The 17,752-nt window shown below is 24.2% G+C and overlaps 1 protein-coding gene across 1 annotated transcript in view; it reads left to right on the forward strand.

Annotated features, from left to right (window-relative positions):
* LOC129616599 (zinc finger protein 182-like) overlaps window positions 1–17,501 on the forward strand; it is a 46,638-nt gene extending 29,137 nt beyond the window's left edge. The window contains exons 5-7 of the mRNA XM_055532233.1: window positions 12,542–12,734; window positions 13,733–13,838; window positions 16,743–17,501. Of these exons, the coding sequence (XP_055388208.1) occupies window positions 12,542–12,734; window positions 13,733–13,838; window positions 16,743–17,038 (595 nt within the window). The 3' untranslated portion in view covers window positions 17,039–17,501. The remainder of the gene's footprint in view (window positions 1–12,541; window positions 12,735–13,732; window positions 13,839–16,742) is intronic.
* Window positions 17,502–17,752: the final 251 nt, after the last annotated feature.

Genomic DNA, 17,752 nt, shown 5'->3' on the forward strand with positions numbered 1-17,752 from the left:
GCTTTGATTATGTTTTTACAATTAGCACTCTGATATGGTGATTGACTGCAAAGAGCCGCATTCGCTTTCAATAATCTATATTATTTGATATTTAATTTAAAATGCACACAAAAAATTATATTAAAACTAAATTATGCATTTTATTTTATTATTGTTATCAATGGTCTTAGTCTCATCTTCATGTTTCTGAATATGTACGATGTATGTACGCATATGTATGTTGAATATACAACAATTACAATTGAGATTGGATTGAATGCCGTACATATAATTAATTCAATTATATTCCTACTTTATGCATACGTATGTACATACACATATGAATTTATAAAAAAATATAAATATTGAGGAATCACAAAACCTTCCTAATATAATTAAAGCCTATAATGCCAAAAACAAATTTTGTTCATAATTTTCATTTATTCTATTAAAATTTGATTCATTCAGGAAAAATATTAAACAAAACAAAATATGGACCTGAATCTTTTCTACTTTAGCTTTTATTTTATTAATAATTTTATTTAATTTTTTTTCAGTTTTTAAAATTTTAAAGCATAAAAAATTTTAATGAAATTGATTTTTACTGACCTCAATAATTTCAACTATTTTTATATGAGATATTTTTTAATTAAATTTAAAAATGTTATCAATGAAACAAAATCAAAAAAAAATAAAAAGTAAAAATTTGTTCCAAACGGCACATAATCGACCCCATCGTATTTTTTTAGCACTTTTCTAAAAAAATTTTGCAAAAAAGTGCTTATTAGTTTCATTCTGCCCGTTAAACTTCTACACTCTTGAAGATAGAAAGCTAAAATTTCATATGTACATAGATCTTTACTAGCAACTTATTTCGGTGGAAGAAAACTTATACCTATCTTCCTCCTTTAAAAGCTATTGTCCATCAAAGGTCCAAAAATGCCATTTTTAGACTATGATGTTTTTTTTCTAGACGGTAGGTTATAGGAGTCTTAAATTTTAACAGTTCTTAAATATTAATAAATAGTTTAATTCGTTAGAAGAAAAATTTTTCCAACGTCAACCTTTTCTATAGTTATGGGCTCTCATAATTTACAAAATTTGAATTTTTGACTACGAGCTTTTCCAAATTTTTTATAAATGCGGAAAGCTAACGGTAAATATCATGACATTAAAAAAACATAATTATTTTTCTTAACTCACGCAGTAAACCGTAAAAATCGAGTATTATGTTAACATCTGTTTCAATGTTTTTTTTGTCTCATCCTAATTGTATGCAATCTTTTGAAATTTTGTCATATGTGGGAAAAAGTAATTTGAATGATATAGTACTCGTACATAGCAAGATTGCGTTTAAAAGCAATATTTTCATTTGTTGAAGGGAAAAGCGCATCACTACAAACCATTCACCCAACTTTATTAATAACACATAACGTATTTACTAAATATAGTTGTTTTGAGTCAAGCGAAAGAATCGCATGCGAGCAGATATAGCAAATGTTCCTTAGTTACCAGGTCTAATGACGTTGTCATTCGAAACTGTGACGTACATTAGATTTTTAGTGACATAGTCTTTCATTAGTAGAAACTATCGATAAGTAAACTAGATCATTTTGTGAAATTAACAAAATTGTTTATTTTTTTTTACTTTTATAATACGAGTAGCAATTGTTGGAAATATTTTAATGTTTATGTACAATGACATGTCATTACTCTCCCACGTCATCACCTTAGTAATTGAGAAACTTGCTTAATGCATCTTTCTTATATTTGAAATTTAGAGCAATTACAATGTACACATACAATTCACTCGGTAAAAACAAAAATTTTGAAATATGAAAATTTTATTTTTCAATTGGTGTTTTTTTATTTCATTTTCTGTTTCAGTTTGTTTCAAAAATTTTACTGAAAAAATTATATTGAAAATAATTTTATTTTTTGATTCTAACAATATTTTGAATATTTTGAATTTTATATTGAATTTTGTTCATAAAGAGTTAGTATGGGTTTGGTTTTTTAATCGAACTTCTTTCATATTAAGAAATTTTTAAAAATTTTGTACTATTATTTTTCAATTTTCACTTCTTGGTATTAATTTTATAAGAAATTTCAGTTTTAGCCTTTTTTACATTTACGTCAGTAAAAATTAATTGTTAACGATATACGGAGAGCAAGCACACAACCACATTGTTAAAATTGTAATAAAAAATTTACATTCAAATTTCATCAGAAATAAAAATTTGTGTTGATAATTTTTTTTTTTTATAGCAAAAATCTTTTACGAGTATAAGTTCGTTTTGTGAAAAAAAAAAAATTTTTAAATTTTTGATCAGAAATTGAATTAGCAATTGCATAATTTTGGGGGCGTCAAATTGTAATTCAAACAGTTTTTATATACATACATATTTAATTATTGGAACTCATTCCATATTTGAAGAAAAACATGCCTTTTCTCTAATTCACACAAGCTTAACTAAAACTATAACTCATGGCTCTTTGCCGAGAGATCTACTATAACCGGACGAAAAGGAGATTCAAATACATACAATTTATTAAGTGATCAAATTGAGTCCTTTGATTACGCTTTAAATTACGTTTGAACTATCGCAATTTTCATGACTTAATTTTAACTATAAGCAACTTATGATTCATAATATACTTTTTACCGACCGCATTGCATACAATAAATAAGGTTATGTGATGGCAACAAATTTCTGATGCCGAGTTTTTGGTAGGAACGCACTTCTCAATGGCACTGAAATGTATATAAACTATTTTTAGAAGTATGTCGGTCTGTCAGTCTGTGTGCGCACTGGTGTATTTCAAGTTCGACACAACCAATTTTAATGAAATATAACGTGTAAGTTTACTTTGGCAATGGGGCAGATTAATCAACTTTTGGGATATATAAGGCCTCTGGAAGTGGATGTTTTAGCGGGTCGATCTTACATTTTTGCGCATATAAAGAGAAATAATCAATGTCATTGAAACTTAATATTTGAATTCTAGTTGTTACCGAAACTAACTGGTAAACTTTTGAATGAATTTGGGTGACACAAAACAAAACTCAATTACGAGCCAAATTTACATTTTTCGGGGAATGTTAACTAAAAGCTTACTAGTGTACTTAAAATTGTAAAAAAAATTTTTAAATTCATTTTCGGAATCTACTGTAGCACTTTCTCTAGTTAAAGGATAATACACTTAAGTATTGTACTTGATAAAAAAAATTTTTTTTTTTTAAATTTTTATTAATAAATTAAAGAGTACACATAAATGTTTTTTTAAGTATTTTAAAAATTTCGTAAAATTTTACTTTGAAAATTTTTAAGACCTTTTGAAGATGACCTTGTTTAAAAAGTTTTTTGGAAAAAAAAAATTTGTTTAAATTTAACTTATTACTTTGATTTTTTCTCTTCATTAACTGAAAATTTTTTTTTTTGTTCAGCTTGATATCCTTTCATATTTAAGTGTAGGTACTCGTATAGAAAGAACAAAGACTTTATTTGTATGTGTGCATAAGTAATGTCAATATTCAAATTATTTTTTTTTCTTCAAAAACTTTTCTTTTTTTTAAAATTTTTTAAAGAATTTTTTTTTTCTTTTTCAATATTATTTTAAAAAATAAATTTTTGTTTTAACTTAATGAAGCACAAAAATTTTCGTAGAAAAAAAATCAGTGAGATTTTTTTTATTTCGTGTTTTATGTAATGGTTTCATGTAGAAAAGCAAAAATACGGTCTAATTAAAGAAACTCATTTCAAATAAATTTTTAAAAATTATTAAGGAAATTTTAATTTAAAATAAAAGAAATGAAAAATAAAAAAAAAAATTTTTTTATTTTAAAAATTATAAGCTAGAAAATCAAAATGATTATAGTAGTTGGTCAGGGAAATTGTGGGATATTGAGTTTTGCTACAATATAAATTTTTTTAAGATTTCCAATTCACGATTGTTGACAGCAAATTTAACACAATATAAATTTAGATATATATAGATGTATAGATAATATAGATATTCATATAGTTAAAATTTTATAAACTATAATTAATTTTCTAAATTGTAATCATAACCGTGTACATAGTCTTACTTAGTTTGTTAGTGTTGTTATCAAAGTCTTTAAAATTCACTGAAGCTTTCACTTATTGAAATTTATAAGTTTAAAAGAAAATTAGATTCCATACGCTCTATTCTAAACCCCCCATTCAGGGAGCACCAAGAGACTTATTGCCAATTACAACATATTACATCCTCTTTAGAACCAAGCGATATTTTTCGTGAATCCCAGTAGATATATTACACGGATATCCTCAAAAGATCCTACAACTTGCCATTTTTGTTATTGCGTCTAATTCTTAATAAAAATAGTAGAAAATAATTGTGACATGTTTATTATGTAATAAAACACAATTGAAAGTAAAATTGTTTAAGCAAAACTTTGTGCATTCTAGATTTAATTTTTGTACAAAAGAGCAATCACAACTGTGTTAGAAATTGCACTAAGAACTCTTTAATTTTGTGATTATTGGAAAAAAATATTGAGTACAATAATCAATTTGTCATTTCATTGAAATAATTTTTTTTTTAGAATCTATACAAACCAAATTTGATTTACGATTTTTTCGATATTAATGACAACTATGTGGGTGGCTTATATTATTTCGATTGTTTGAGAATATATGTCTACAACAGCCCAAGTTCTTTGCCATGTTACACTCCCAAATTGTTTAAAACGCTACTTTAAGCTTAGTCATCTTCGTAGCTATGCTTACATAATTTTTCTCGATATTCAAAACGTTAAAAGTTTACCGTAATTTTATTTATTCTCTCTCTTACCAATATTGAAAGGATAAATATTTTACAAAACTAATTTTAGAGAAAAAAAAATTTATTTTTTTTAGAGTTCTTAAACCATGGAAAGAAAATAGGAGAAAAAAAAACAAAACAAAAATTCAATGCACGTCTAGTCATCTTTCTTTTCGATTCTCTTCTGTCATTTTATTTTTCTTTTTTTTATTTTTGTTTTATTTTTATTCTTTTGGGTTAATTTTTTCATTTTGTTTTTTATGTATGGATTTTTTGGCTTTTTAATATTATCCTTTTTTTTTAACAGTTATATTTCTCTATTTTTTTTTTTTATTTTCATTTACCAAATCTCCTTTCGCTTTATGCTTTGTTTTATTTTTTCTTTGTTTTCGAAAAAAAAAAAATAATTTTTTTTTTGCTATACACGCCTTACATAACTTTTTCAAATCGTATTGCAATTTTAGAATTGGTCCGATGATGTTTTTCCATTTTTTCCTTTTAGTTTAATATTTTCTATTTATTTTTGTTATTTCTGCTTTTTTATTTTTTTTATTTTCGACATCCTGTGTTCTATGGATGTCCGTCTGTTTTATTATCTCGGTTTAGCTAACTTTTAGTTTTTTACTTTTTTCTTGTTGTTATCCTGGTTCACTAATTTTCTACTTTCGTGTTTTTTCTTTTTTTTTTATACCCTTTCTTTGGTATGGCTTACAATTAGATTTATTTTCTTTTTGCACACATATAGCATTGTGGAAAAAATGAAACAAAAAAGAAAAATGAAAAAGAGAAAGAGAAATTTCCGATAATTGTTGGTTAGTTTTAAAAGAAAAATAGTGAACAGGAATAAAAAAAGCAAAAAAAGCAAAAAAAAAAAAAACATTTTTGTTTGTTTTCAAATTTTCGATCTATTTGCGTGTGTATTTATTGAAGAAATAATGTTTATAAGATGCTTCAGTGACTTAAATGGTTAATAGAGCTTATATTTGGGCGATGTATTGGGCGTTCTCAATCAATCGTTTACAAAAAAAAAAAAATTAGAAAAAAATTCTGTATACATAGATAATATCCAGGATATCTTGTTAGTTTTGTTGAACTACATACATATGTTATGTATATAAATATACGTATATATACATATATGAAATTTAATCTTGGTAATTGGGTACTTTATCAAAAAATATAAAAATTAATCCGCTAGAATAAGTTTCACAGTACACATAATGTTCTTTAAATAAAAAATAATATTTTTCTGGTTATGCACATATTCTGTACAGTTTGTGTGTACGGGTAACAAGTGTATAATATGTGTGTGAAAAATAATATTCTGTATTTATTTTCATTTTGTAACGTTGTTCAATTTTTAGTAACCTTGACCACATAATTTTTGTAACCAAAGAATTTCTAAAATTTTAATTAAAAGTATTTGAAAGAAAATTTTTTAAAATGGTTTTTTTTTTTCAACAAAATTTTTGTTGAAAAAAAAAAAAGCAATTAAAATGAAAAAAATCAAAAATACTTACATATTTTGCTTTAAAATTATTTGGTCTTATTCTTGATACTCTGTGGTAATTAGAATTTACTTTTTTTATAGAAAACCTTTTGCAGTTACATATTTTTCAAGTTGTGTTTCTTGCAATTTTTAATTTATATTTTTTTTTTGTTTTATGAACCTCCTTAACGAAATATAAGAGCCACGTCATAAAAAATTTTCTTGATAGTTCCTCCAAACTGTCGTAAAGAAGACCAATGTGCTGAGATTCGCTCTTTTATATTTCAATAACTGTTCTTATTCCGTATGAACTGCCCCCCATAATACCTCCACACTCATATTCTCGAATCCATTCAGCGGCAGACGTACTAAATTGTTTGCCAGATTAGCATCTCTGGTCGCCAAAGCAGTAGCAAGTCAGTCCGCCGTCTCATTTCTCAGTATCCAGATGTGTCCGGAAACGCAGTGTGCACCCTTAGCGCGTAACTGCATCACTCCACCAAAACGAACTCTACTGAATGAGACCCAAGGACTCCATCGCTGCCTTACTAACCAACATCCGCAACCCGAATTCTCCCGCGTACCTTTTGTAGTCTGAACCATTCGTATGGATGGATAATTTCGCATATTTCTTACCCCTACAGTTCCTCCTTTCATCATAGAACAGTCGGTATAAAGAACCAATTGAATAAATATTTGAGAACCAGTTATTTTTTATTTGAATTAAAATTAGCTAGTGAAATATGTGGATTACTTATCATTTTATTATATTACATTATGTATTTTATAATAAATTTTACCAGTTAGTCATTTTAAATTTCGTTCTATTAGAAATGAATTGATAATTTATGCATAAATTAGACAGTCAACAAAATTTTTTTTATAATAATCTCGTTGATTTTCATAATACTACTGTGATATGTGAAATTGAAATTCACATCATATGTGTGTACTGTTGTTGTTATATACAATTTAAAATTACAGTAATAATATATTGATTATTGATAATTATAATTGTAATTCAATTAGATACGTTCTACATTTTAATGACAATTTAATCAGAATTAATCAAAAATAATGTCAAAATAATTTGAATAAAATTACAATAATATTATCCAGATGTGTGCGACAAGACAACAGAATTACAAATACACATAAGATTTAAAATTTAAAATTATTTATACAAAAAAATCAATTTGTTACATACATAGATGTAATAGTTAATAACAGTAATTTATTTATGTTATTAACAAGTGCTTATCGGTATTAAATTATAAAATTCGTAATATTGGTATTTTATAGCATTCAGAACTTCATATATAAAAATATAATTTTCGAAAATTAATTAATAACAAAAAACAGAATTATATTTAGCTGTTTCTCCCTGTATAGTTGTGTTGTGGAATGCATTCTCTTAAAAAAACTTGAAATGAGTTCTTTCTTTTTTAGATTTTTAAAATGGAGTTTAAATATTTAAGTACGGAAAAATGCTAGCACACTTATTTTGAAATGAATAGAATGACGCATTTCAGGGAATACTATATAGAATGCTAGATACAGGGCCGTTGCTTACAATTTAAAAATATTCATAATTTTTTTCATAATAAGAAGTCGGAGATAATATATATACTAATGAAAGTTCTATGTTAAGTGAAATAACACTAGAGGAAGTTCTAGAGAGGAAAGAAACAAAAAAAGGAATAATGAACTGCTTAAAGTTTTATTTGGGAGAAAAAAGTAAATCGAGACAATTATGTATACATTCATAGTAAGTAAATGATTTACAAAAAAAAGAAACTTTGTTATATGAGGTAAGGTATTGAGACGGAACGTAATAGGAGTGTTTCCTGTATTTATAAAAAAACATAATTCAAAGTAGATACCATTAAAACTCAAATTGAAATCTATATGTAAATGTGAATGTATTTTATATTGCATACATAATGAAGCTGAGCGATGAGATGATTTAATGCTTAAGTTATGTAATATCTAAGTAATGTAAAACCTAAGTTAAATGTGTTATATATGTTAGTGTATTTATTGTTATATACACAAATCGATTTATTGTCTCAATAATTTTTACAGATTCCTTCATTTTTTTCCTCTCTGTTTCATAGAAAAGCAAAGAGAAGCTTTTGTTTTGGAAAAAAAAATTTCAGGAAATTTGAAAAATAAAAACTTGGAAAATGAGGATGAACAAGAGATGAAAATTGTAAAAATGAAATTTTATTGTTAATTTTCTTTTTTATTTTTTATTTGTAAAAGTAATAACAGTAAGAGAAATAAGAGAATTATAAAATTGGAAAATTCATAAGAAAAATGAAATGTGTGTGTGTTTTTGCTTGTGAAGGAAGAAAAAACAATAGCAAACTAAAAATCAAAATTCTAGGAAGTTTTTTTTTTTGCTTTCGTCTAATGTTTGCATTTCTTTTCAAAGGAAAAAATAAAAATAATTCGATTATCGATTTTATTTGTGTGTCCTTAATTTTTTTGTTTTATGTTTTCATTCCAATTTTGATTTTTAATGAAACGGAATAGAATTTTTTTTTTTGCTTTTTTTTTCAATTTTCATTTATTTTGTTCAGGCATCTTATGTTTTGGATTTTTGTCATTTAATTTCTCGTTTTAATAAATCACTAATTGGTATTAATGGTTTATTTTGAGAATTAGAAATATTTCAAATTTCTTTTGTAGAAATTTAACAAATTTTTCTAAATAAGAAATATCCTTACATTATATTACGCTTGTAAATGTACTTGTATATGCATATATATATATATATTGAATGCATTCTATTGAAAATTAATTCTATGAAAATTTTGTGTTAAAAAAAACTTCAAAAATTTAGTTTTTATAGGTGAACAATTTATGAGAAGGAAGGGATTTCCTGTTTGGCGTTCATTATATTTTTGTAAACCTGGTAATGTACAGTATTATTATAGCGAGAACAGATCGAGGACTATCGGGCACATTTGGAAAGATCACCCATCTTATTTAAAATGTTATGTGAACATTTATAGAATGGAAATGTTATTTATTTTTACGGAATAATTTAAAAAATATTTTTTATTGCAATTAAAATCTCCGCAAGTTTTAAAAAGAGAAATTGGTTTCTCTTCCTGATTTTTGCAAAATGTTTGAATTGCTTAATATTCGAATTTTTGTAACGCCATCTCACCTGTTTCACTATTAAAATATTTTAATAAGTACAGTAAAAATTATTTTAACCTATTTAAGGTACATATAGTTTGGGCCTTGTATTGTATTATTAACATGTTTGCAGAAGTATTTCAGGTTTCGTTATTAATTAACTGTTTCGTATAAAATATTTTAAGTTGTCATGAAATTACTAACGTCCTAATGGTTTACTTAATTTTTTCATAATTTCTCTAGAATTTAGTGTTTTAAGGGAATTCGTGAGAAGGATACGAGTTCTTTGAAAGCTGGTTTTATCTATTTTAAAAATGAAAGGATCTTCATTGTTTTGTTCCCCCAGATAGCTACTCATCTTTTATTATTTCATCCAAATTGTAATATATTTTGTAATTTTCTCATTTCCTTAACTATAATACTTTTTTTTTTGCTCAAATCGGCTGTATATATAGATGTGTTTTTACATAATATAGATGTTTGCTTACTAAATTTGTTCAATTTATTTCCTTTTTGTTTTTTGGATTATTATGAAATTTTATGTATAATTTGTTCTAATTATGCGTGTATGAGTTTTGAAAGGCATTTAAACCACAATTGTTCATTTGAATTTGGTATAAAAATTTTAACCATTTATTTTTACTTGAATACTATTGTTGGGTTGAAAAAAATTTTCCACATTTTATTTTTCTTATTTTTATTTTATGTATGTATAGCCTTTGGTAAACCATAGAATATTAATTTTGTACATAATTGAAACGAATTTAATTAACAAAAAAAAAAATATACATAAAAATAAAAAAAAAGGTAAAATAAAATGAAGTTTTTAAAAATAATTATAAAAATTTATTTATTATGTAATTGATTTTTCATTTTATGCAATTTTTATGCATTTGATATTATATTAAAACTTTACTCCTGGAAAGATCAACTGTACATTGTAGGTATTTTTTTTATACAAGATAATAGGAATGAAATTTCATGTGCTCTATATTAAGAGCGATAAGTTTAGAAAGGAAAATATGAAAATTTTTAAATTTTAAACTTGAAAATATTCATTTGTAGGGCATCTGTTTGTTGCATTCTGGAAGCTAGGAAGCATGAATTTTATACACAAATGGGTTTTTCTGAAAAAAAACTATTTCTTTGACAGAAAATATTCTCCTGTTTCTTTCTAAATTTAGTTCTTCCAAAATTATGCAATATAAGGGCATAAATAGAACAATTCATACATTCTGTTTTATCAAAAATTCAATGGCCATTTTATTGTTATTGTCAAATAAAATGCGTAAATATTTACACATTGAAATTTTATTACATTATAATTGAATAAGTTTTGAATTAAAATACTTTTAACAGCGATTCTTGTCCGAACATATTAAATAGTAATACAACAAGAGCAGGCCGAAAAAGGAATAGACTTTGCAGAAAAATCGAATAAAATAATTTTGTGCCGCAATATTAATGTGTGTTCGATATTGTGTCTCATCCGTTAAAATTATTTTTTTCACATTTTTTTTTAAATACCATTGTTTTCAGCTTAAAATATGTAATCAATCAATTTTATTTGAAAAAAAAAAGTCGTAACAAACATAAAACAATTACAATACATCAGAAGTCTATACATGAAGTTCGATATTGTTTAAAATACTTTACTAGCGAACTAACAATATATATACATACATAATGTGTTGTAGGAATAAAATAATATCATTTCTCGAGAATAAAGGATATATCAATCAAATATTCATTTGAAAACTTAATTTTATTATATACATATACAGATATATAAAATTTTTATAATACCCATATTGATGAATGAATTTCTTAAGGATACTTTTAATTTTATTATTGTTTATTTGTTAAAAGGACATCCGTTTTTTTTTATACAAATAATCAATCAAAGTAAAATGCTTGAAAGATTTCATTTACTCTTTTATACATTTTTATAATCCTTTATACGTAATATATATGTATATATTTGTATATATATATATATATATATATATATATATCAATATTTTATACATTAAACAATGAGTAAAACAAAAATTCAATAGGTTTATAAGAAGAAAATGACACTTTTTTCAATAACAACAAAAGTAAAATTAGTGAATAATACAAAATAATTATACAAAGTGATTCACATAAGGTGACTATTAATTTCAGGGATGATTCTTTAATCAATTTCCAGCAAAAAATTGTATGATCCGAAGGGTGAAGAGAGTGCAGATATACTCGTTTTCGAGTTTTTCTTTTTTTTTGAAGAAAAAAAGGTACCAGGTTTTCCTGCATTATGCTTATAACTTCGACACCATGTGATATGTTTTACAGGTGATTGATTGCTTTTTATATTCAGTCTAACAATCAATTTAATTTGACCCATAGTTTTCGAGATAAAGTTCGTCAAATTCAGAATTTTTGGTTTTTTTTTTTTCAATTTTTTTTTGTTGAAAACCAGAAATTTCTTGAAAATTTGTGCTATTTGTTTTTTGTTTTTTTTTTCGTTGCGCTACAATTAGAGCTAAAAATTAACCCATATAATATTTTCCTCTATCTCTAATAGTTTTGGTAGTAAAACATGCGAAAAATGTATAGTTCATACATTCCCCACCGATACGATTATTTGTTAGAAATTGATCAAAGAATTATTCCTGAAATTATTTGCCACCTTAGGCGAAACACTCTTTGTAAAAAGTGTTATAGAAAAGGGTAAGGTTGATAATAAATTGTATATATAAGATTTTAAGAAAAACATGTTTTTGGTTTTAATTTTGGGAAATTTTTATCTGAAAAAAATGTTTCAGTAAAGTTTTTATAAATTTGATAATTTTGGAATCAATTTTTGGTTAAAATGTTACCATAAATATTTTCTTTTTCTAAAATAAAAAAAAAAATGCGGTTCTCTAAAAGAATGCGGCTTTCTTATGCGGCTTGTATATTGTTAATCATGTTTAACTGAATATTTTAGTTTTCCTGTTGACCAAATGCTTTTGCCAATAATTCTTGTGTCAGTAATTCTTATGATTAAACAAAATTGTTATATTAATAATTTTAAAGCTCTTTTTATTAAACATCATTATTAAATTACATAATTTTTTAATTTTTATATTTTAGATTTAAAACTTCTGATCGTTTAGCTAAACATATATCAGTGCACAGTGATTCTAGACCACATAAATGTTCAATATGTGGTAGTTGTTTTCGTGAAAAAGATACATTACGTGTACATTCTCGTATACATACTGGAGAAATGCCATATTCATGTGAATTTTGTGGAAAACGTTTTCGATTTCGAAGTGTATTAAAGGTATAAATTCATGAATAAACAAAAAACAAAAATATAAAGAAATTAAATAAATATGAACGAAACAGTCGGCTCAAATTCAAATCCATAATTTTATAAATTAGTCATTCTTTTACATAAAACACAACTACATACATATATAACAGATATCAACAGTTTATCATAGAAAGTCACCTCTCGTGTCTTTCAATAATATTCATGAAAATTGAATAAAAAAATAAGAAACAAGAAAAATTCTAAAAAAAATACACTCATGTACAAAACACGATTTTCGACTTACAACATTATGACAATAACTGACATGTACTAAGCAGATAAATATGTATTGGTTTTAAAATTAAAGAATTGGAATGAATCTATTCAAAATATATTATGCCTGAAAACCTAATACAATGTTATTCTTCAACATAACCACGATACCTCAATCAATGTCTTATTACTAGACATGTTTTCGCATTGGTTTTGGTATACATTTTTTAAATTGTGATGCTGCATTCGAAATTATGTGCTATTGAAAAGAGTTTCGCTGTCCTATATGATTTAGAATTTCACATTTATATTTGGTCGCTTAAAATTATTAATTTAAACGCTGTTCATAATTAAATTCTTAAAAAATGTAAAAATTTCCAATAATTATGTATGTATGTATGTTCATTGTTTCTAATAATTTGAAATAATATTATTAAAAGAAAAATTGGAACAAAAGGACAAAAGGATATAAAAAAGATAACTGGACACAATATCAATTTGCATTCAATTGTTAATAATTATATACAAATGCATTCTGTTAACTTTTTGGCTTTTATTGTTATATATGAACGTGATTGTTTTTTTCCGGTTTATAATTTCGGAAATTAAAATAATAAACTTAGTGTTCGAAGTGTTCTTTCCAATTCAAATTTCATAAATATTTTTTTTTTTTGTTATTTTTATTGTTTTTTATTTTTATACATTGTTATTATTTTTTTTTATATTTAATTTGAAAATTTGTTTTTGGCTAGACACACCGTCACCAACACACCGGTGAACGACCATATTCATGTTTGGAATGTAATCATCATTTTACCAATTGGCCAAATTACAATAAGCATATGAAACGGCGACATGGTAAGTTTTTAAACTAAAAATTATTAAATTGTTTTGAATTTTAAAAAAATTAAATGAAAATTGAGGTCTTTTATTTTATATATTCGCATTTATTATACAGAAGATTTTATATTTTTTATATGATTACCCAATTTTATTAAAAATTTAAATATAGTTAAATTAAATGGTTTGAATCTTGGATTTAAACTCTAATGTAAATAATGGATCTTAATGTTATACTGCGTATAATTTCATTGCTAGAAAATTGAAAGCATATAGAATACTAACTGTATATTTTTGATTTAGAATATTGTATAATTGGTAAAATTTACTAGAAGCTCTCGTCTGTGTATTGTTTTAGTCGTAAATATGTGTATTTCAGTCTGAACCATGTTCTCATTAGTTAGTTCATTTAGAAATTTGTCTTTTGAACTGAACTGAATTAAACAACTCTTATTATATGTAAGCTAAATTAGATTGTGCTCTAATACATTGTCGAATGTAAAGTTACTTTTTATTACCACAAAATTTTTTAAATATTTTTCAAAAATTTCACATTGTTTTCGTTCCCATTGAAAATAACCAATATTTATTGGACTTTCAAATAGTTATATATATATACATACATAATATATACAAATATTTTAAAATATGAGAGAGAATGAAGCGTGAAAATCAAATTTTTCCTATTAAAATTAATAAATAGTATAAAAAGTGGTAATTTCTTTTGTTCGAATATAAAAGAAAAATGATTTTTAAATTGTTATATGCATTATATACAATTCAAAATGCAATTTGATTTATTTGAATTTATTTCTTTAAAAAACAATAAGGAAATAAGAAAATTATTTTCAATTATTAATAATAATAATGACACTTCCGTTTTATAAATTGAACGGTTGATTGATTCGAAAAATTCATAAATCAATTTTTATTTAAAATGGTTAAACTATATTTATTTATTGAAAACAATAAATTTATAAAATTATATACAGGAATTTAAATTCATATTTTTTATTTTAATTATTATTGTTATTTTAAATTAATATGATGAATTGGTCATATTATAGCATTAATAATTTTATATACACATAAAATTTCCATATAAAATTCACTGTGAAAGTTAATGTCCACAGAATCTTAATTATACATCATCTCACCAATGGTGTTGTGGTTATGGCACGGGTCTTTTAACTGAAGGGCCTCGGCTTCAAACTCTAGTTTGATTATTATAATAACTATACTTAGTATATTATTAAATAAAATGTTAATACAAAAGTAATTACCCATATATTCATAAAATTCGATATTGTATACCAAGAAAAATAAAATAATAAATAATAATAAAAATTACGGCAGGCTGGTCACCGCTTAATTAATTCAATGACCTGTAAAATTTATTCTGTAAATTTGACTGTAACTTCGAAGTCGAACGTGCTAATGTAGTAAAAAAAAAAGATATACGATGGGTCCAAGATGAATGATGATTTTTCTGAAACAGGGTAACAAAATGGACTCACAAATTAAAATGGAGTAATTTTTTTATCTCATTTTAATTGTTCAACCTTGAAAATAGGTTTGGAAAAGTGGCATTTCTTTAAACTTTTTTTTAAAGTTCTTATATTATATTGAAATTTAAAATTCAGAATTAATTGTAATTGAAATTTTCATTTACAGAAAGATTAATTACGTATTGATTAATTTTCTGGATAAATAATGCATTTTGATGAATAGGTTCAATTCCCCAATAGTTTTCTTTGTCCTCCTTTCTATTTGAAAATATTGCATTGCTCTGCTTTGTCCAATTCTAGTCGAAAATGATTTTTTTTTTAAATTATATAAAGAGAATTTTTATATTATGCTAATAAAATTACAACCACTTTAATTATAGAACATTTCAATTTCAAATAAGATAATAAAACTTTTGATTAAAATTAAAATAAGAAATCAAAAAATAAAATCCTTCATATCCTTTGTCCGAATTTATATTAGGTGTTCTTAATAATACAAGAACATCTAAATATTTATATATATTTATTTATTATTTTTATATTTAATTAAATGAAAGGTCACTGTATATAATTTTATATATCCTGTTTATCTTTATTTCATTCTTTCTTTCAAAATTTACACATAAATATTTCTCTTTCTTATTTGCAATGTGTATTACAATTATTATTTTACTTCAATGTTATTTTTTTTTTATTTTTCTCTATTTTATTTATTCACAATGTACAACTATTATATTATGTATATATTTCTATATGTTTATGTGTATTTGGTACGTGTAATCAATTTGCCACAATTTCTACATTATTTTTCTTCCTTATTTTCTCTACTTGAATGATTATAGCATCAACAACGGAAAAAGGAAAACATACACTCTTATTCAATTTATTTATTTTTTCCGTATTTTTCTATTATTTATTTTTATTTATTTATTTTTTTTTTTGCTGTGTACAGTGTACTTCTGCTCTTATAAATATGTATGAGCAAAATATGGTACATCTTATAGTAGAATATTTTATAATTTAGTGTACATAGAAAGTGAAGGCAAGTAATAAGTGAAGGCATTTCAAATTTCAATCAATTGTTAGTATCTATTATTCAGTTTGTTAAATTTTTAGATATCTGTGGAATCAAACAATTTTAAGTTTGAATCAATAGTATAGAAATTCTTGCTACTTGTAATATCTATTGTTATATGAAATTTTAAAAAAAAAATAATTCAGTATAACAGATTGTAAAATACTCGTATATAGGAAAAATATTTTGTTGTGGTTATTTTATGCACATATTTTAATTTTTGTTGTCCTCATAAAATTATAATATTTTTATTTTCATTTAATTATTCTCATTATTATTTTCTATTGATGCATATTTATTAATGTCATATACTTTTTTTATCTTCTATACTTACAATAGGTATAAGCGAAAATATTGACCAGACTGTTTCAAATGTTACCATGAATGTAATTCAAAATGATTTGAATTCCTCACAAGTTGCCAATTCATCAAATTTGTCACCAGCAAGAACATCGGAAAATAATACTATGGCTATAGTAGCTGTCAATAATAGTACTCTTAATAAACAAATAACATCATCATCATCATTGTCATCATCAACATCAGCATTATCTGCATTGAAAGCATCTTCAATATCAAGAATACCAAGGGCAAGAACTGACATAAATCAAACATCAACACCAGTAACACATTAGATAAATCAAAGAAATTGAAACTATTAACTATTTTGAATTTTATAAAATATTTCAATATAATATTAATGTACATACATATAATATATTTAAAGAAACAAGAAAAGAACAAAAATATAAAGGAAGGTTAAAATCTAATAGCAAATTAAATAAATTTGCCACGAGAATGGTATCTGATAAATTAATTTGCAACAACCCAAGATATATAACAATTTTTCAAAACAGAACAATAGTTAAAGAAACAGAATGTTAACAGAGAGTGTGTTAGATGTCATAAAGAAAGGTTTGAAGTAATTGCAGATTTTCTGGAGTTTCAGTCTGCGTTTGCGGCTATTCAGAAACAAAACGTCCATTTTGTAGTTAATAGTTTCAGGAATATAAAAATTAAATTTTGTTACAATATGTTTGCAAAATAGATTTAATAATTTTATTAAATAGTGTATCTTGTCATTTTTGTCAACCAATGTTTGAATGCTGATTATTGTGTGATAATTATTCAAATTTTATAAGTTATTTGTATAAGTAATTGTATTATGACATTTATAATGAATTTAGACCGTTAATTATTCAGGTTAATATTTTGAATTAATTTGTTTTATATACATTTTAAATGTTAAAATCTTTAATGTTATTTGAAAATTATTGCATACATAATAATGTGTTATATTTATTATATTTACAATTTGAAAGCTTGTATGATATATTTTTATTATTCTG

The sequence above is a fragment of the Condylostylus longicornis genome, unplaced genomic scaffold (assembly GCF_029603195.1).
Source record: "Condylostylus longicornis isolate FDR11 unplaced genomic scaffold, ASM2960319v2 ptg000244l, whole genome shotgun sequence".
In the NCBI taxonomy this organism is placed as follows: Eukaryota; Metazoa; Arthropoda; class Insecta; order Diptera; family Dolichopodidae; genus Condylostylus; species Condylostylus longicornis.